General features: G+C 44.7%; 2 protein-coding genes across 2 annotated transcripts in view; both read left to right on the forward strand.

Annotated features, from left to right (window-relative positions):
* The window catches only part of LOC136826787 (sortilin-related receptor-like), a 330233-nt gene that overhangs the window by 78718 nt on the left and 229709 nt on the right, over nt 1–21806 (forward strand). The gene's annotated exons all lie outside the window — the stretch shown is intronic.
* LOC136826786 (sortilin-related receptor-like) overlaps nt 10793–21806 on the forward strand; it is a 67189-nt gene continuing 56175 nt past the window's right edge. Inside the window, exons 1-3 of the mRNA XM_067084221.1 lie at nt 10793–10854; nt 20927–21077; nt 21318–21514. Of these exons, the coding sequence (XP_066940322.1) occupies nt 21054–21077; nt 21318–21514 (221 nt within the window). The 5' untranslated portion in view covers nt 10793–10854; nt 20927–21053. The remainder of the gene's footprint in view (nt 10855–20926; nt 21078–21317; nt 21515–21806) is intronic.

Raw genomic sequence — 21806 nt, forward strand, 5'->3', positions numbered from 1 at the left:
AAATGCTACAATTATGCAATCCACCAACCTGTTCACGTTGTTCTTCTTTTATAATATAATCCAGCTTACGACTACAGAAAACCACAAAACAGACTTACAACCCAAAATTATCCACCTAACCATCAGAGAGCTCTCTCTACCACACCACACTCTTTTCAACACTCCTGCCTGCATTTGTTAACATTTTGCTCCCTCCTGCCATTTTTCATCCTATGACATCACTTCCCATAACGTCACAACAAGAACAGATACTTTTAAACATAAAGAATGCTTTGCCATAAAAATCTTATAAAATTAAACATGCTTTTTATACATTTTTTAACGCCCATACCAATTTCACTAATGCAGAAAATAAAGATAAAATAATAATGATTAACCTTCTAAAACTAACATAATCAACCATAACGGACCAAGTTGATGACGCTGTTCATCCAGGGCAAGCTCAATGTCCTTGTGGACGGGTTGAGCCTTTGCAGTCAGGTGCTCCCCATTTAAGTAGACTTTTCATCCTCAGGTGTGCGAGGATCTGTGGAAGCTGTGGGGGAGGCCTCTTATAGATCTGTTTGCTAAGTCCAAGAATCATCGTCTACCAGTCTTTTGCTCTCCAGTACCAGACCCTTTAGCATGGGTGACGACATCATGCTACAAGACTGGTGGAACGAGATCCCTATACCTTCCCGCCATTCTGCATGATACAAGAACTCCTCAAGTTCCGCAACCACATGAATGTCACGATGACTTTAGTGGCCCCGTTCTGGCTGCGATAGGAATGGTTCCCGGATCTCCTCAAGCTGCTGATGGACTTAGCATGGTTATTACCATAGCTACCAAATCTGCTCAGACAACCCCACTTCGGGTGGTTCCACCGAGGATTTTCCACTCAGGCCCTGACAGGGTTCAGACTGCCAGGAAACTCCTTCGACTGGGGTTTTCAAGAGCAACTTCAGAGGCTGTTGCACTGTGTAGGCACCCCTCTTCCAACAAAGTCTGTCAAGCCAAGTGGACAATCTTCAGAGACTGGTGTAGAAGACATGACATCTCATCTCCTACAATGTCTGTAGCAGATATTGCCAGGGGCCTGTCCTCCTCTATGATCAGAGGATGCAGGACTATGCTGAGTTCGGTGTTTCGGCAGAGAGGTATGGATCTCTCTGCTAACCAGGACCTGTCCGATCTCATAAATTCCTTTGGTACCTCCAAATCCAAGGGGCAAGAGGCCTTCTCATGGAATCTGGACATAGTTTTAAAGTGGCTCTTGTGACCCCACTTCGAGCCTCTTTGGTCTGCTTTGTTACGAGATCTTACCAGGGAGAACCTCTTTCTTGTGACGTTAGCGACCGCCAAAAGGGCCAGTGAAGTGCATGCTCTTGACAAGAGAGTGGGATTTTCCCAAGGTGATGCCATATGTTCTTTCACCCTGTGCTTTTTAGCAAAGAATGAAGACCCACCCAAGCCCGGGCCTTGTTCCTTTCACTATTAAAAGCCTAATGGAAATACTAGGCCCAGATGAGGAGGAGAGAGTTCTGTGCCCAGTGAGAGCGCTGAGATACTACTTGCACAGCGGCTTGTCTTTCCTCTTGAAGGATCGGATCTCTGAGGCCCATTCTCACGTTGGAGAAGAGGTTTTAACGTCCATCAAAGCTAAAGCTCACGAGATCATAGCTGTCTCCACTTCTCTATAGCCTTCAAGCACAACCTGTCTTGATCATCAATTCCTCAAGCGACTTAATGGAGGTGCAAGCCTGTCTTTGCAACCCATTAACTTCGTGATGTGGAAACCACTTCTGAAAATTGTAGTACTTAGGGCCGTTATCCGTAGCTGGCATGGTGTTGGGGGGAGGAAGTGTTTAGCTTTTCTTCCTTCCTTTTCTTCGCCTTGAACTTAGGTGTTGAGTCGTAAGGGGAGCCCAGGGGTACTGTGTACCTGGAGACCCACCAGTCTTAGTTTTAATGGGTGGGTGGTGTTTTTATATTTTGTGGTGTAGGTGGTGTTCGTGTTCATTGATTCTGGTCATTTGGTTTGTCAGTATGCCCAGGCAGGGGCCCATTGGCATCTTGTATACTTTGTTAGTCACCGGGTTCATCCCTTGCTGCAAAGTACCCACTGACGTAAAAGTTTGTTGGCCAACTCGCCACACCCTACATGGTTAAGATGAACACCAACCAGAGGCAGTATCTACCTGCAGCAGGTCTCTTACCAGGTAAGGAACAACAAGCGTTGTACCAGTGCTAATACTGCTATCCTCTAACTCATTTTCATCCATAATGTTTTGGGGTAGTTAATCCATATATCCCACCTCTATGTCAATTTGGGATTCAGGAATGTAATTACTGGGTAAGTTACATAGTCTATATGAAAATGACATTTTGTTCATGACACTTACCTGACAGATATATATATATAGCTGTATTCTCCGAAAGGGACCGACAGAAATTCAAAAACTTACGGCACACGCAGATGGGCCAGGTGGTTAGTACCCATTCCCGCCGCTGGGAGGCGGGTATCAGGAACCATTCCCATTTTCTATTCAGATTTTCTCTGTCGCCGGTATTGTCAACACCTGTTGCCAATACCTCCGCTGTTGGATTTCGTAAACTTTTTCCACTAAGTATTCTGATTGTCTTTTGGTATTTGGACTTTGGCTTTGTGGATAGGCATACGCTTCTTTGGACTGTTTTGATTTTGGTTTTGGCTTTTCCTTGAACGAGATGTCTGGATCTAGTTCTGCTAGTTTCAGGGTGTGTGTTGTTCAGGAGTGTAAGGTGAGGCTACCGAAAGCTTCGGTAGACCCTCACACAGTATGCATGAGATGTAGAGGGCATGTCTGTATGTTGATGATCGCTGCAAGGAGTGTGAATCTTTGCCTGATTCTGATTGGAAGGCTTATGATTCTACGCTCGCAAGCTAGAGCGTGATCGTAAGGAGGTCTTCCTCCAGGAGTGTGTCAGTAGGTGGGAGTCAGGGTAGCGTTTTATCTCCTGTTAACCCTACTAATGCTTCTCCTTTCCCTGTAGAGTTGCCTTCGGGCCTGTGATTGTGTCTGCGGAAGGTAATGCCCTTTGCGCAGATTTTGAACTCCATTCGCACCTTGGAGTCTAAGGTGCTGGCGCTCTTCAAAGTGCAGTGAAGTGCAGTGATCCCCCAGTGTTGTGGAGGGGGGTGTCAGATCGCCCCTATAATGCCTCTAGGTTCTAGACCTCTGCCGAACTCCCAGGACTTAGGAATGGGCATGTCGAAAGTCGCAAGAGGGTTACGGGGACCCCACCGATCTGGCGTCCCTTCGGCAGGCCTTGTTGACGCCTCCCAGGCTGCCAAGGATCGTGCTCAGGCACGGATCCTTGGATTGTTTTTCGTCCTCCGAGGCGTCCCCTTCCACTTAAGGGGGTCACGTTCTCGGTTGGACTCTCGCCCTTTCAAGAGGAGCGTTGAAGAGGACGCTTTTCTCCTCTTTCGTGCCTTGGACTCTTCTCCGACTTTTGAGATTTGCCGCCGCAGAAGAGGACCAGGATTTTTCGGAGGAGGACGTTGCTGAACGCCCCAGCCGCACCAAGAAGAGAGCCCTGTCGCTCTTGTAGAAGGAGGAGGAGGACGTCCCCTTCCCCCTCTTCTTCTCATAAGAGCAGCCCTTCTCCTGAGAGGGCTTCTCCCCCTTCAAGCGCCTTATCTCTAGACATGCAGCGGCAGTTAGCTTCCCTTAATGGCTGCAAGGAGAAGCAACCTGTGTGGCGCCGGAAGGATTTGTCGCTGCCAGTTAAAAGCTCTAAGAGGTCTCCCTCTCCTTCTCTTCGTTTGTCTCTCTCCCGCGGCTTTCGTAGTCACCCTCATCGCTCTGCGGATCATCAGCTCTCCTTGCCCCGCCGTGACTCGCTGGTTGATCAGGACGCCTCTTGCAGCTCGGCTTGCTGCTAGTAAGAGTTCGCGCCAAGACGCTCTTCTTGCCTCTCCTCCTGCTTCGCTCTCGCTTTTGACGCTCGCAGGACGCCCACCAGGACGCCGCTTTTCCCGATCCCTGCATGATGCTCTCCAGGACTCGCCAAGAAGCTCGCAGCTCGCTCGGCCGACTTTCGCCAGGACGCCGCAGCTTGTAAGACAGGACGCTCTTCAGGACGCCGGCTGCGCTCTCAGCAGGACGCCCCCAGGACGCTCATCAGACGCGCCAGACGCTCCTCAGGACGCTCATCAGGACGCTCGCAGGACGCTTCCTGTAACGAGTTGTTCTTGCGACCCCTCTGCTTCTTCCCACGAGAAGAGGTCTCTGGGACGCATTGGGACCCAAAGGTCTTTGTTTCTCTAGAGTTTCGAAGACTCTCCTGTCGCTCCTGTCGGAAGAGGCGGATTTGTCTCAGGAGTCGGAACCTGCTGAACAAGAGCCCCTCTTCTTCTTTCTCCGATTACAGGATTTTGGCTAGTATGCTTAAGGAGCTTTTTCCTGATAAGTTTCAACCTTCTGCTCTCGCTTTCCTCCTCCTTCGCAGTTAGCTTCTTCTAAAGGTGAGGAAATCGCCTGGTTTTACAAATGAAGACTTCTCTGGCTACAAGAAAAGCTTCTCAAGAGGGTCAATGCATGGATGGAAGATAGGAAGTCTCAGGGAAATCTTCTTTCGCGCCTCCCCGCGTCTAGATTGTGCAGTGGGAAAGCGGGTATGTGGTATGAGGGGGGAGAGGAAATTGGCTCTAGAGTTCCTTCTTCCTTCTCAAGGTGATTTTGCGAGCCTCGTGGATGCCCAAGGAGGTCTCTTCTTTCTTCAGCTAAGGTGTCTTGGACTCTTTCTGAAACCGACCACCATCTGAAAGGCCTCTTCAAGGTCGATGGAGGTTTTTAACTTTCTGGACTGGTGCTTGGGGGCCTTGGACTTAAGGACTCGTAGTCCGGACTCTATTTCTCTGGGGAGCTGTCCAGTGTACTGTCTGCATGGACAAGGCCGGTTCAGGGATGGCGCTGATGAACTGGCTTCTCATTTTGGTACAACCTCCTAAAGAAGAGGGCTTTGTACTGCAATTTCGCTGCCAAGTCAGTTTCTCCTGTTCAGAGGGCTGAGTTACTTTTGCCCTCTTTCTAGCCATCTCTTCCCCAGCCTTGTCAGGATCTCGCCTCCAGCCTTAAGGAGAAGGCTACTCAGGATCTCCTTGCTCAATCTTCCAGGCGCCCTAGTGTCCCTTCTACGACTTCTTCCCTTGGGCAGACTTCCCTCAAGAGACAGAAGCCTTTTCGTGGGAGATCTTCCTCCTCTAGACCTTTTCGAGGAAGAGGTCTCTCCAGAGGCGGAGCCCCTTCTTCCCAAAGGGGCAAGAAGTGATTTTTCTCACCTCCAGACACCAGTAGGAGCCAGGCTTCTCCTGTTTTCGGAAGCCTGGAAGGTAAGAGGGCGGATTCCTGGTCCTCAATGTGATCAAAAAAGGTTACAGGATCCCATTCTCTAAAACCCCTGTCCTTCTTCTCCCAGAGATCTGTCGCCTTCTACCATCGAAAAGCAACAGATCCTTTTAGATCTGCTGGAAGATATGATTCAGAAGAGAGCAATAGAGCAAGTCCTGGATCTGGAGTCTCCCAGGTTTTTACAACAGTCTCTTCCTGGTTCCAAAACAGTCAGGGGTGGAGACCAGTCCTGGACGTCAGCAGACTTGAACAACTTTGTCGTCAAGGAGAAGTTCAAAATGGAGACGCCCCAGTCGGTTATCAATGCACTTAAGACCAGGCGATTGGATGGTCTCTCGACCTTCAGGACGCGTAGATTTTCATGTCCCCATTCATCCTCAATCGAAAGTTTTTGAGGTTTGTCCTGAAGGGAAGAGTGTACCAATTCAGAGCTCTCTGTTTCGGTCTGAGTACAGCTCCTATGGTTTTCACAGTCCTGATGAGGAACGTTGCCCGGTGGCTTCATCTTGCCGGAGTAAGGATATCGCTCTATCTAGACGACTGGCTCATCAGAGCCACGTCAAACAAAGGTGTCTGGAGGACTTGCATTCGACTTTGGAACTGACGAAGTCCCTGGGACTTCTTGTGAATTTAGAGAAGTCTCATCTGATCCCCTCTCAGTCCATTCTTTATCTGGGGATTCAGATGGATTCAGTGGGTTTTCGAGCTTTTCCATCCCAGGACCGTCAGCAGCACTGCTTAGTAAAAGTTTCAGCCTTCCTGGGGAAAGAAACATGCTCGGTGAGGGAATGGATGAGTCTGCTGGGGACCATTTCATCACTGGAGAAGTTTGTTTCCCTGGGGAGGTTGCATCTCAGACCCCTACAGTTCTTTCTTGCAGACAACTGGAAGAACAAGGAGGATAGAAGAGTCTCTCAGGATCTCTCTCTCCGTCAAGGACCATAAGGTGGTGGCTCGATCCTGTCAAAGTTGGCAGAAGGGGTTTCTCTCAATCTTCAGAGCCCGACCTAGTGTTGTTTTTCACGCGTCCATGTCGGGATGGGGAGCAACACTAGGGGAGGAAGTGTCAGGCACCTGGGAAGGGGAACAGGTGTCCTGGCACATAAATCTCAAAGAGAACTGGCGATTTTCCTGGCTCTTCAGTTCTTCCAGGATCAAGTTGCAGGTCGGGTGATTCAAGTCAACTCCGACAACACCACGGCCCTGGCATACCTCAAGAAACAGGGAGGTACTCATTCCCGGTCCCTGTTCCTGATCGCCAAGGAGATCCTGCTTTGGGCACATTCTCACCAGGTGACGATTCTCACTGTTTTGTTGCAGGGGTCGAGAATGTTCGTGGCGGATCTTCTCAGTCGACAACATCAGCTGCTGCTGACAGAATGGACTCTGAACGCAGAAGTGTGTCAGGATCTTTGGAACTTTGGGGACGTCCCCTAGTGGAAATTTTTGCGACTTCCAGGACCACAAGGCTGCCCCCTTTACTGCTCTCCTGTTCTCGACCCGGAGCCCTTGCAATAGACGCCCTTCTCTGGGACTGGAAAGGTCTAGATCTGTACGCCTTTTCCCCATTCAAGATTCTGGGGAAGTCATCAGAAAGTTTGTAGCCTCAGAAGGGACGAGAATGACTTTAATCGCCCTTTTTGGCCTTCAGCAGAATGGTTCCCAGAGGTCATGTCTCTCGTGGTAGACTATCCAAGAACGCTGCCCTTGAGAACAGATCTTCTCAAACAACCCCATTTCGAAGAGGTACCCACAAAACCCTCCCGCTCTGAGTCTAACTGCATTCAGACTATCGAGAAGTTGCTCAGAGCGAGAGGTTTTTCTAGACCAGTGGCTAAGGCTATCGCTAACGCCAGGAGATTCTCTTCCAGTGCAGTGTACCAGTCCAAGTGGATCATTTTCAGGAGGTGGTGTAAACTTAAGGAATTTCCTCCACCACGACCTCTCTTTCCCAGATAGCAGACTTCCTTTTTATATCTGAGAAAGGATTTGAACCTGGCAGTCTCCGACCATCAAAGGCTATAGGAGTATGCTGTCAACCCGTTTCAGGCATAGAGGCCTGAACTTATCGGACAACAAAGACCTTCATGATCTATTTAGGTCTTTTGAGACGTCTAAGGTAGCCTCCCTAAGTTACCTTCATGGAATTTAGATATAGTTCTAAAATTCCTGATGTCAGTAAGAGGTTTGAACCTTTAAATTCTGCTTCCTTCAGAGATGTAACAAAGAAAGCTATTTTCCTAACTGCTCTGGCGGGCGTAAGAGAGTTAGTGAACTTCAAGCTGTTCAGCAAGATTATAGGTTTCAGAGGCCCTGATGCTGTCTGTTCTCTGAGCCCTATTTTTCTTGCTAAGAATGAGAACCCGTCTACCCCTTGGCCCAGGTCCTTAAAATTAAGGGCTTGACGGACATCACTGGACAAGAACCTGAGAGAACCCTATGTCCTGTCAGGGCTCTAAAATTTTATTTGCAGAGGACCCAGAATTGTAGAGGTCCTTCTAGCAATCTCTGGTGTTCAGTTAAGAGGCCTGACTTACCTCTCTTGAAAAATGCTCTGGCATTCTTTCTAGACGGGCACCATCATAGACGCCCATTCCATGTGTGCTAGACGAAGACTTGAGAACTTTGAAGGTTAAGGCTCATGAAGTGAGAGCCATTGCTACCTCAGTGGCTTTCCAGAAAAAACCAGTCTCTCAATGACATTCTGGGTGCCACATTTTGGCGAAGCAATTCTGTCTTTGCTTCTCATTATCTCACAGAAGTGAAGACGACCTATGAGAATTGCTGTGCGCTGGGACCATACGTTTCCGCAAATACGATCTTGGGAACAGAAAGCGACTCTCATCCTCTCCTTTAGTTTTGGTGTGTTTTTAATATTTTTTGTGTTGTTTTTATGGTTGTTGGGTCTCCACCAGTGGTGGTCTCCCAGTCCTTAGTTTATGTTAATCTTTTAACTTTAACTAGGCTTGGTCAGGTGGTTGTTAGTTTGTCGTTTACCCTCATAGTATGGTCATATGGTCTAGTCACATTGTGGTCACGCCCCGTTGACAGATCATCTAGATTCCACCAGCTCTATAGGTCTCTACTCGCTGGAGTTTTCTAGTAAAGCAGAAGCAGGCTTGGGTGACAGTAATCACGAAGTCAGCAATGCTAACAGGTAAGGAACCAAGGTATCAATCGCCTACATAGTTTTGTTTCTAAATCCTATTCTGTCTCTTCCCACCTCCAATGGTGGGATTCAGCTATATATATATCTGTCAGGTAAGTGTCATGAACAAAATGATATTTTTATGATAAAATAAAGTTTGTTCATACTTACCTGGCAGATATATATAATCATAGTTAATACCTCCTCCCCTCAGGAGACAGTAGTTCTAGTTTCTAGAAAATCTGAATAGAAAATGGGAATGGTTCTGATACCCGCCTCCCAGCGGCGGGAATGGGTACTAACCACCTGGCCCATCTGCGTGTGCCGTAAGTTTTGAATTTCTGTCGGTCCTTTCGGAGAATACAGCTATATATATATCTGCCAGGTAAGTATGAACAAACTTTATTTTATCATAAAAATATCATTTTTATGATAAAGTTTTATACATACAGTAACTTGTATTTTTTGACTTTCATATATTACTCTAATAAGCGTTCGACTTTTCTTGCGATTTCTCAGAAGTATATATTTTCCCCAATTTATCGTTTTCTGGCAGCCTGTATTGTCTCGCTGTTCGTACCATGAGTTTCTAATGCACTTCAGTGATACTCAAGCTATCACAAAGGTCTTTGTCATTGTATGCTGTGTTCCCATTCACGGATCCATTTACATTTTTTGATGGCTAGCTAATGAATTATGGCTAAAACTTCCTTATCCTTGGTTAAGAAAGCAGAAATTTGACCCTATGGAAAACTGGCAAGTCAATGTCAGCTATTGCAAGAGAGCTGGGAATCTAAAAGCACCGTCCTCATTGTGGTGCAACCGCTCCAAGACAGGAGACCTTGATTCATCACTGAAGCGGAAGAAAGGCTCAGGGAGGCCAGTTTAAAAAAGTCAAAAAGAACGGATAACATTTTAAAAAGGATTGTTATGGAACATCCATCAATGCCAGCCAAAATTTTGAAGTCTCAAAACCCTGATCTGCTTAGGAACGATCTGAGTACTGCAACATCGGGACAGAAAGACCTTGGTCTCCCATGTCGTGTTGCAGCAAAGAATTCACTCCTCACTAAGCCATGAAAAAAAAGGATGGCTTTTTGCAGAAAATATTTGAAGTGGACTGAAAAGGATTGGGAAAGGGTAGTTTTTAGCGATGAATCTAACTTCCACATTATTCATAGCGCTGGCAAGAAAGTAAGGAGGCTATTGTTTCTAACCGCTATGCATCAAAATACACAGTCAAGACTGTGAAACATCCAGCTTATGTGATGGTATGGGGATGTTTCAGCGGATATGGGGTAGTGGGGGATTATATTTTCTCCCAGAGAGCACGACAATGAATGGAGAGATTTATGAAAAATGTCTTGAAAATGAATTAGTCCCTCACAAGGAACTTTTGGGCATGCGTGTATTTATGCAAGATGGAGCACCTTGCCACCGATTTCACAAGGTCACAAACCTTCTTAAGGAATTTAATATTCAGAAATTGGACTGGCCAGGCAATTCACCAGATTTAAAACCCAATTGAAAATTGCTGGGCATACATGAAACGGAAACTGAAGGCACTAGCAGATGAGAAAACGTCCCTCCCCAAATTGAAGGATGCCATCCAGTAAAGTTTTGGTTTGAAGACATGGATGCACAATATTTCAAAGATTTAGCACATTCAATGCCAAGAAGGTTAAAAGCTGTACTTAAAAATAATGGAGAAATGTCTAAGTATTGAAAAAAATATAAGTGAACTAAAATTTTCCCTTTTATTTTTATTCCTTTTTTTATATCATTCCTATGATTTGTTTACAAATGTAGTGGGCGTTTTTTTTTTTTGCCGACTGTATATACTTAACAAGTAATTATGAATCAAGCCCTCCTCCTCCCCTCACATGGGAAGAAGGGCAAAAAAATTGAATGATTGTTGAAGTCATTCTTCTCTTACCCTGAAAGTGGACGGAGACTAGTCACCTGCACCGACACTAGAGCTTATAATTTAAAAATTTTAAGCTGCCAGTGATTGAAACTATAAGCAATATAATTACTTGGTAAGTATATATAAAACTTTATCTTATCATAAAATTGTCATACTCTGGAAGATGCATGTATAGCAGAATTTATTATGGCACACTAAACATTTAGAAACGAGTGTTGACAGTATGTTTTTTGAAATCTGTTTCAAGTGTTAGATGGTTGTTTTTGTTTTTAGTGTATTCAAGTAGTTGTACTGCATTTCAAGCTAAATTCTTTTTTTTTTTCAGGCTTCTCTATATCACTGATTGGTCTGAGTCTAAACCCATGGTGGCTTGTTCATATTTAGATGGAACTAATTTAACTGTAAGTATTGAAAGTCATGTATATTATGCAATTTGGTATTTTTTATACAGTGGTTCTTGCAAAGCTTGCAGAAAATAAAAATAATCAGAAACGTTCTAAAATCATTGATAATGTGTGAAAAGAACCTTTCTGGTCTTTAGAATTGACCTTACAATATTTTCAAGAGTGGGTTGTACAATGATGTACAAATATAGTAAATACATGCATTTCTAGCGTGTTGTTTAGCATAGGCCTTGTATTACATGTTCTTTTGGGAAACCCAGTCTACCTTTGAAAAGTATACTTGTAAGATTATGAGGCTCTGCTAAGGAAAATGCAAAGATAAAATTGAAATTTTAGTGACATGAAATCACTGTACAGTGGCTGAAGTGGAAGAAGATTGCTAAACTGCTAGTTTTTGAAAATGTCCCTCTAGTAGAGAGATCAAAGAATCATGATAAATGCAGTAAAACATGTCACAGACACATCAGCAACTTGTTGCAGAACTGTCATGGACAAGTTGAAGACATGTCATCGACCATAAGTGGAGAATGAATCACTGGTAAATGCTGGATAATTGTATAAAGCACTGGTTAGAATTATCAGTAAGTTATTTACAGTAAACCCCCCGTATTGGCGTTCTCACGATTCAGGGACTCACTGATTCGCAGGATTTTCTGTGGAATGTATTTATAAATTATTCGTGAAAAATTCAGCAATTCACGGACTTTTTCGTCAGGAAGTATTCACTAAGTAATGTATTTTTATGTTTTCATGACTGAATACATTTTTTATGATAAAAAAATGATTTACTAGTTTGCAAATAATAATAATAATAATAATAATAATAATATATAATAATAATAATAATAATAATAATAATTAATAATAATAAGGGAGGAGACCTTCTCTGAGGGCAGTTGCATTAAAAATTATAGCTGTTTCTGTGGCATTTAATTTGTACAAAGTCTTCTCTATTCTTCTTATTATCTTTTTTTTCCTCAGCCAGTAGCTGGTAAATCAGGTTTCCAAAGGACACAAAGATTTCTGTTTTCTTAGATTTATTTCCTCTGACGTTTCAAATGCACTCTGGCGTCTATTTTCAAAGAGTGAATGGAATGGCATGCAGGTTACAAGAGTACATATAGCAGCGCGGGGTGTACAGTTGTCAGATTTTGGTTATTCAGCTGCGTTTTTGTTGGTCCTAGGTTGGTGATGAAGTCGGGCCCGGAGGCGTTGAGACCTTCTGGGCCTAATCGCTATTGGAATTTGAGATGGCTGTTATCCGAATTATGAGTTGAGTAATCTGGCTCTCTCTATCTCTTTCTCTCTATTATGTTGTTCTCTCTCTCTCTCTCTCTCTCTCTCTCTCTCTCTCTCTCTCTCTCTCTCTCTCTCTCTCTCTCTCTCTCTTTCTTAAATTCTCTCCATATGATTGTAGGGAGAAATTATTCCTTCATCTGCGTTGATGTTTGGCTTTTTTTCCAAAATATGTAGAGCTTTGAGAAGCTGTAGATGTCACCAGTGTCCGTTGCAACGATTTTGGTGCCCTATATGAGTTCTTTTCTTTCGGGCCTTCTTTGGTGTTTTTGAGTGTAAGATTGAAAGTAGCCCCTTCTTGTAGGTGACAGGAGAGATTCTTGGAGAGTTTGGTAGTCATCATCCCGATATAAGAGTGGTGGCATCTTTCCACTGGGCATGTAAATTTGTAGATGACACTACTTCTCTTCAAAGACGTTTCTGGGCGCAGGGTTGTTTTAAGTAATAACTGGCATTTTGTTCATGACACTTACCTGACAGATATATATATAGCTGTATTCTCCGAAAGGGACCGACAGAAATTCAAAAACTTACGGCACACGCAGATGGGCCAGGTGGTTAGTACCCATTCCCGCCGCTGGGAGGCGGGTATCAGGAACCATTCCCATTTTCTATTCAGATTTTCTCTGTCGCCGGTATTGTCAACACCTGTTGTCAATACCTCCGCTGTTGATTTCGTTAAACTTTTTCCACTAAGTATTCTGATTGTCTTTTGGTATTTTGACTTTGGCTTTGTGGATAGGCATACGCTTCTTTGGACTGTTTTGATTTTGGTTTTGGCTTTTCCTTGAACGAGATGTCTGGATCTAGTTCTGCTAGTTTCAGGGTGTGTGTTGTTCAGGAGTGTAAGGTGAGGCTACCGAAAGCTTCGGTAGACCCTCACACAGTATGCATGAGATGTAGAGGGCATGTCTGTATGTTGGATGATCGCTGCAAGGAGTGTGAATCGTTGCCTGATTCTGATTGGAAGGCTTACGATTCTTACGTTCGCAAGCTAGAGCGTGATCGTGTAAGGAGGTCTTCCTCCAGGAGTGTGTCGGTAGGTGGGAGTCAGGGTATTAATTTATCTCCTGTTAACCCTACTAATGCTTCTCCTTTCCCTGTAGAGTCGCCTTCTAACCCTGTGATTGCGTCTGCGGAAGGTAATGCCCTTGCGCAGATTTTGAACTCCATTCGTACCTTGGAGTCTAAGGTGTTGGCGATTGAAAGTGCAGTGAAGTGTAGTGATCCCCCAGTGTTGTGGGGGGCGTCAGATCGGCCCTATAATGCCTCTAGGCCTAGACCTCTGCCGAACTCCCAGGACTTAGGGAATGGGCATGTCAAAGCCGCAAGAGGGTTACGGGGACCCCCACCGATCTGGCGTCCCTTGGCAGGCCTTGTTGACGTCTCCCAGGCTGCCAAGGATCGTGCTCGCGCACGGATCCTTAAGGATTGTTTTTCGTCCTCCTCCGAGGCGTCCTCTCCACTTAAGGGGTCACGTTCTCGGTTGGACTCGTCCTTTCAAGAGGAGCAGCGTTGAAGAGGACGCTTCTTCTCCTCTTTCTCGTGCCTTGGACTCTTCTCCCGACTGGCTGCGAGATTTGCCGCAGAAGAGGACCAGGATTTCTTCGAGGAGGACGTTGCTGAACGCCCCAGCCGCACCAAGAAGAGAGCCCCTGTCGCTCTTGGTAGAAGGAGGAGGACGTCTCCTTCCCCTCTTCTTCTCATAAGAGCAGCCCTTCTCCTGAGAGGGCTTTCCTCTCCTTAAGCGTCTTATCTCCAGATATGCAGCGGCAGTTAGCTTCCCTTCTCGCTGCTAAGGGGGAGGAAGCAACCTCGTGGGCGCCGCAAGGATTTGTCGCTGCCAGTTAAAAGCTCTAAGAGGTCTCCCTCTCCTTCTCTTCGTTTGTCTCTCTCCCCTGCGGTTTCTCGTAGTCACCCTCATCGTTCTGCGGATCATCAGCTCTCCTTGCCCGTCGTGACTCGCTGGTTGATCAGGACGCTCCTCTTGCAGCTCGGCTTGCTGCTAGTAAGAGTTCGCGCCAAGACGCTCTTCTTGCCTCTCCTCCTGCTTCTCGCTCGTTTTGACGTTCGGCAGGACGCCCCCCAGGACGCTTCTCGTTTTCCCGATCCCTGCATGATGCTCTCCAGGACTCTCGTCAAGAAGCTCGGCAGCTCGCTTCGTCGGGACTCTCGTCAGGACGCCGGCAGCTTGTAAGACAGGGCGCTCTTCAGGACGCTTTCGGCTGCTTGTGAAGCAGGACGCTCGTCAGGGACGCTCATCAGGACGCTCGTCAGGACGCCTCAGGACGCTCATCAGGACGCTCGGCAGGACGCTCCTGTACGAGTTGTTCCTGAATTTTCTGCTGCTTCTTCCCACGAGAAGAGGTCTCTGGGATGTATTGGACCCAAAGGTCTTTGTTTCTCTCTAGCCCGGAAGACTCTCCTGTCGCTCCTGTCGGAAGAGGAGGATTTGTCTCAGGAGTCGGACTCTGCTGAACAAGAGCCCCCTCTTTCGTCTTTCTCCGATTACAGGATTTTGGCTAGTATGCTTAAGGAGCTTTTTCCTGATAAGTTTCAGCCTTCTGCTCCTCTTTTCCTCCCTTCGCAGTTAGCTTCTTCAAGGTGAGGAAATCGCCCGGCTTCCTACAAATGAAGACTTCTCTGGCTACAAGAAAAGCTCTCAAGAGGGTCAATGCGTGGATGGAAGATAGGAAGTCTCAAGGGAAATCTTCCTTCGCTCTCCCCCCGTCTAGATTGTGCGGGAAAGCTGGTATGTGGTATGAGACGGGAGGAAATTGGCTCTAGAGTTCCTTCTTCCTCTCAAGGTGATTTTTGCGAGCCTCGTGGATGCGTCAAGGAGGTCTCTTCTTTCTTCAGCTAAGGTGTCTTGGACTCTTTCTGAAACCGACCACCATCTGAAAGGCCTCTTCAAGTCGATGGAGGTTTTAACTTTCTGGACTGGTGCTTGGGGCCTTGGACTTAAGGACTCGGGAGTCCGGACTCTATTTCTCTGGGGAGCTGTCCAGTGTACTGTCTTGCATGGACAAGGCCGTCAGGGATGGCGCTGATGAACTGGCTTCTCATTTTGGTACAACCCTCCTAAAGAAGAGGGCTTTGTACTGCAATTTCGCTGCCAAGTCAGTTTCTCCTGTTCAGAGGGCTGAGTTACTTTTTGCCCCTCTTTCTAGCCATCTCTTCCCCCAGCCGCTTGTCAAGGATCTCGCCTCCAGCCTTAAGGAGAAGGCTACTCAGGATCTCCTTGCTCAGTCTTCCAGGCGTCCTAGTGTCCCTTCACGTCTTCGCCAAGGACTTCCCCCAAGAGACAGAAGCCCTTTCGTGGGAGATCTTCCTCCTCTAGACCCTTTTTCGAGGAGGAAGAGGTCTCTCCAGAGGCGGAGCCCCTTCTTCCCAAAGGGGCAAGAAGTGATTTTCTCACCTCCAGACACCAGTAGGAGCCAGGCTTCTCCTGTTTTCGGAAGCCTGGAAGGTAAGAGGGGCGGATTCCTGGTCCCTCAATGTGATCAAAAAAAGGTTACAGGATCCCGTTCCTCAAAAAACCCCTGTCCTCGACTCCCAGAGATCTGTCGCCTTCTTACCGATCACGAAAAGCAACAGATCCTTTTAGATCTGCTGGAAGATATGATTCAGAAGAGAGCAATAGAGCGAGTCCTGGATCTGGAGTCTCCAGGTTTTTACAACCGTCTCTTCCTGGTTCCAAAACAGTCAGGGGGGTGGAGACCAGTCCTGGACGTCAGCAGACTGAACAACTTTGTCGTCAAGGAGAAGTTCAAAATGGAGACGCCTCAGTCGGTTATCAATGCACTGCGACCAGGCGATTGGATGGTCTCTCTCGACCTTCAGGACGCGTATTTTCATGTCCCCATTCATCCTCAATCGAGAAAGTTTTTGAGGTTTGTCCTGAAGGGAAGAGTGTACCAATTCAGAGCTCTCTGTTTCGGTCTGAGTACAGCTCCTATGGTTTTCACAGTCCTGATGAGGAACGTTGCCCGGTGGCTTCATCTTGCCGGAGTAAGGATATCGCTCTATCTAGACGACTGGCTCATCAGAGCCACGTCGAAACAAAGGTGTCTGGAGGACTTGCATTCGACTTTGGAACTGACGAAGTCCCTGGGACTTCTTGTGAATTTAGAGAAGTCTCATCTGATCCCCTCTCAGTCCATTCTTTATCTGGGGATTCGGATGGATTCAGCGGGTTTTGAGCCTTTCCATCCCAGGACCGTCAGCAGCACTGCTTAGTAAAAGTTTCGGCCTTCCTGGGGAAAGAAACATGCTCAGTGAGGGAATGGATGAGTCTGCTGGGGACCATTTCATCACTGGAGAAGTTTGTTTCCCTGGGGAGGTTGCATCTCAGACCCCTACAGTTCTTTCTTGCAGACAACTGGAAGAACAAGGAGGACTTAGACGAGTCTCTCAGGATCTCTCTCTCCGTCAAGGACCATCTTCGGTGGTGGCTCGATCCTGTAAAGTTGGCAGAAGGGGTCTCTCTCTATCTTCAGAGCCCCCGACCTAGTGTTGTTTTCGGCCACGCGTCCATGTCGGGATGGGGAGCAACACTAGGGGGAGGAAGTGTCAGGCACCTGGGAAGGGGAACAGGTGTCCTGGCACATAAATCTCAAAGAACTGAAAGCGATTTTCCTGGCTCTTCAGTTCTTCCAGGATCAAGTTGCAGGTCGGGTGATTCAAGTCAACTCCGACAACACCACACCCTGGCGTACCTCAAGAAACAGGGAGGTACTCATTCCCCGGTCCCTGTTCCTGATCGCCAAGGAGATCCTGCTTTGGGCACATTCTCACCAGGTGACGATTCTCACTCGTTTTGTTGCAGGGGTCGAGAATGTTCGCGCCGACCTTCTCAGTCGACAACATCAGCTGCTGCCTACAGAATGGACTCTGAACGCAGAAGTGTGTCAGGATCTTTTGAAACTTTGGGGACGCCCCCTAGTGGACGCTTTTTCGCGACTTCAAGGACCACAAGGCTGCCCCTTTACTGCTCTCCTGTTCTCGACCCGGGAGCCCTTGCAATAGACGCCTTTCTCTGGGACTGGAAAGGTCTAGATCTGTACGCCTTTCCCCATTCAAGATTCTGGGGAAGTCGTCAGAAAGTTTGTAGCCTCAGAAGGGACGAGAATGACTTTAATCGCTCCTTTTGGCCTTCAGCAGAATGGTTCCCAGAGGTCATGTCTCTCGTGGTAGACTATCCAAGAACGCTTCCTTTGAGAACAGATCTTCTCAAACAACCCCACTTCGAGAGGTACCACAAAAACCTTCCCGCTCTGAGTCTAACTGCATACAGACTATCGAGAAGTTGCTCAGAGCGAGAGGTTTTTCTAGACCAGTGGCTAAGGCGATCGCTAACGCCAGGAGAGCCTCTTCCAGTGCAGTGTACCAGTCCAAGTGGATCATTTTCAGGAGGTGGTGTAAACTTAAGGGAATTTCCTCCACCACGACCTCTCTTTCCCAGATAGCAGACTTCCTTTTATATCTGAGAAAGGATTTGAACCTGGCAGTTCCCGACCATCAAAGGCTATAGGAGTATGCTGTCAACGGTCTTCAGGCATAGAGGCCTGAACTTATCGGACAATAAAGACCTTCATGATCTTCTTAGGTCTTTTGAGACGTCTAAGGTAGCCTCCCTAAGTTACCTTCATGGAATTTAGATATAGTTCTAAAATTCCTGATGTCAAGAGGTTTGAACCTTTAAATTCTGCTTCCTTCAGAGATGTAACAAAGAAAGCTATTTTCCTAACTGCTCTGGCGATATGCGAAGAGAGTTAGTGAACAAAGCGTTCAGCAAGATTATAGGTTTCAGAGGCCCTGATGCTGTCTGTTCTCTGAGCCCTATTTTTCTTGCTAAGAATGAGAACCCGTCTAACCCTTGGCCCAGGTCCTTTGAAATTAAGGGCTTGACGGACATCACTGGACAAGAACCTGAGAGAACCCTATGTCCTGTCAGGGCTCTAAAATTTTATTTGCAGAGGACCCAGAATTGTAGAGGTCCTTCTAGCAATCTCTGGTGCTCCGTTAAGAGGCCTGAGTTACTCTCTCTCAAAAAATGCCCTGGCGTTCTTTCTTTTGAAAGCACCATCATAGACGCCCATTCCAGTGTGCTAGACGAAGACTTGAGAACTTTGAAGGTTAAGGCTCACGAAGTGAGAGCCATTGCTACCTCAGTGGCCTTCCAGAAAAACCAGTCTCTCAATGACATTCTGGGTGCCACTTTTTGGCGAAGCAATTCGGTCTTTGCTTCTCATTATCTCACAGAAGTGAAGACGTCCTATGAGAATTGCTGTGCGCTGGGGCCTTACGTTTCCAAATCACGATCTTGGGAACAGAAAGCGACTCTCATCCTCTCCTTTAGTTTTGTTTTGGTGTGTTTTTAAATATTTTTGTGTTGTTTTTTTATGGTCGTTGGGTCTCCACCAGTGGTGGTCGCCCCAGTCCTTAGTTTATGTTAATCTTTTAACGTAACTAGGCTTGGTCAGGTGGTTGTTAGTTTGTCGCTTACCCTCATAGTAAGGTCATATGGTCTAGTCACATTGTGGTCTCGCCCCGTTGACAGATCATCTAGATTCCACCAGCTCTATAGGTCTCTACCTCGCTGGAGTTTTCTAGTAAAGCAGAAGCAGGCTTGGGTGACAGTAATCACGAAGTCAGCAATGCTAACAGGTAAGGAACCAAGGCGTCAATCGCCTACATAGTTTTGTTTCCTAAATCCTATTCTGTCTCTTCCCACCTCCAATGGTGGGATTCAGCTATATATATATCTGTCAGGTAAGTGTCATGAACAAAATGATATTTTTATGATAAAATAAAGTTTGTTCATACTTACCTGGCAGATATATATAATCATAGTACCCGCCCTCCTCCCCTCAGGAGACAGTAGTTCTAGTTTCTAGAAAATCTGAATAGAAAATGGGAATGGTTCCTGATACCCGCCTCCCAGCGGCGGGAATGGTACTAACCACCTGGCCCATCTGCGTGTGCCGTAAGTTTTTGAATTTCTGTCGGTCCCTTTCGGAGAATACAGCTATATATATATCTGCCAGGTAAGTATGAACAAACTTTATTTTATCATAAAAATATCATGTTTTCATATTTTTATAGTATATTATCAAGACAATTTTTTCATCTTCTGTAATAGGGGTTACATTTTCATCTATTATTTTCCTGAGGGCCTTCTCATCTTCTGCATATTTTTGGTGCATGTAGTTTCTGTAATATAGTTTTGTGGACTTACTATGTTTGTTTCCAGTGTCATACTACTACTACTACTACTACTACTACTACTACTACTACTACTACTACTACTACTACTACTACTAAACTCAAAAAGAGAGAGAAACTGGTTTTCTCTCTTCTATTCAGGATGGACCCACCTCATTAAAGCGAAGATAGATTCAGAATTGGTACTATTGAAATATATTAAAATTATATTAAAGTACTGTTGAATTAAAATGAATATATAAGTGTTTCAGGATGATAGTATAAATTTTCAGAGGGTACATTTCATGATAAAATAATGACTTATGTTACGTTACTAATTTTCAAGTATTAATATTAAGTTTAATAAGTTTAGATAATAACATTATTAAATAAAAATAATAATCCTCTCTCTCATCTGCCCTCTCTCTCTCTCTCTCTCTCTCTCTCTCTCTCTCTCTCCTCTCCTCTCTCTCTCTCATATTTAGATGAGAGAATTTTTCCTACATTCTTCCAATGTTTTTTTGTATGATAAATAAATGATTTACCTAATAAGTACTAATTTTCAAATATTAAGATTATTAATAACAACAACAACAAAAATAATAATAATAATAATAATAATAATAATAATAATAATAATAAATAATAATAATATTATGAAGGAAATAGACCCTCTCTCAAACAGGTCTTATTAAAAAGTATGAGGATGGCTGTATTATGCAAATTTATCTTATACAGGATCTTTTCTATTTCCCTTATACAATTGTAATTCGCTTTTCAGGCTCAGTGGTGTTGGTCAGCAATTGGCCAATATTCTAGTTGGAAAAAGGATAGTATGTGGAATGCGGGAATTTTATTGAAATATTCAATCAGAAATCTCGGAATCCTTTGTCAGGTTGTGGTACTGTTGACATGTTTCGACCATCTCTTTGGTCATCATCACGTGGTTGAGAAAGATCTGGAGATGGTCGAAAGATGTCCATCTTATCACAACCTGAAGCAGGACCTGAATCCAGAAAGTATTCCACGCATTTCTGATTGAATATTTCAGTAAAAGATTCTGCATTCACACACTATCCTTTTTCCAGTTTAACCAACATTGCTGAGCCTGAAAAGGAATTATAAGAAAAATAGAAAAGATCAGGAAAATAGAAAAGATCCTGTATAAGTAAATTTGTATAATACAATCATTTTAATAATAATAATAATAATAATAATAATAATAATAATAATAATAATGATGTTTAGTTTGCCTTTTGTGTTCAAAAAATGATTTGTGTTACATCACATTTGATACAAAATGCATAACTCATTTATTTGAATTGTTTATTTTAAAGTGCTAAAAATAGCAGTTTTTAATAAAGTTCTGTTTTTTTTTTTTTTTGCCTGCTTTGTGTGTAATAGTCAGGTTTTTCAAATTATCTGAACACACTGTTGAAGCAATTAGGTGTGTACATTAAATTTGATCTTTATGCTTTTGGATGTAAGCCAAATACCAGATTTCTTTTGGAGTATTGAAGTCATTTGCTGTTATGACATTATTAATGCTGCTTGCATTTATCCACAGGTTTTGTTTGGAGCAAGTATTGTAGGGTGGCCCATTTGAATTACTATTGACTTTGAGACTGATCAAGTATTTTCTTTGCTGATGCCAAGTTAGATTACATAGCATCTGCTGATCTGATGGAAAAAACATGAAGAAAATTATTGTCAATAGTGTAAGTTTTAGAGAACAGTTCATCTACCCATGGTAATTTTTGCAGACACTTTATGTTAGGTGTGTTGGTGTAGGATGTTTGTAATATAAATAGATACAAATATCTTTTGATTTTACACTAATTTGAATAGAAAGTTTCTTGCTCTTCATTTCTCTGATATGTAATTTTAATATTTTATGTTATTGGAATGTGTAATAAAGTTTTAATGCCATTTTGTACTTTTTTTATTTCTTTTGTCAGGATAAAGTAATGCAACCATTTGCATTGGGAGTTTATAAATCTTTAATATTCTGGGATGATTGGACAGTACATCAGGTTCTTCAGGCAGACAAAGAATTAGGAATTGGAGTATCCCCAATTTCAAACTTCACCAGGAAGGGGTTGGTTGACCTCAAAGTGTTTAGCCATTGGTCCCAGCAAGGTTCAAATGCTTGTGGGTGAGTAGGATTTCAAATGAATAATTTTCCTCTATTGTTTGAGAAACTTTTTATGCTTAAAATGTCATTTGTTCATGACACTTACCTGACAGATATATATATAGCTGTATTCTCCGAAAGGGACCGACAGAAATTCAAAACTTACGGCACAGCATGCAGATGGGCCAGGTGGTTAGTACCCATTCCCGCCGCTGGGAGGCGGGTATCAGGAACCATTCCCATTTTCTATTCAGATTTTCTCTGTCGCCGGTATTGTCAACACCTGTTGTCAATACCTCCGCTGTTGGATTTC

This window comes from Macrobrachium rosenbergii, chromosome 41 (genome assembly GCF_040412425.1).
Source record: "Macrobrachium rosenbergii isolate ZJJX-2024 chromosome 41, ASM4041242v1, whole genome shotgun sequence".
NCBI lineage: Eukaryota > Metazoa > Arthropoda > Malacostraca > Decapoda > Palaemonidae > Macrobrachium > Macrobrachium rosenbergii.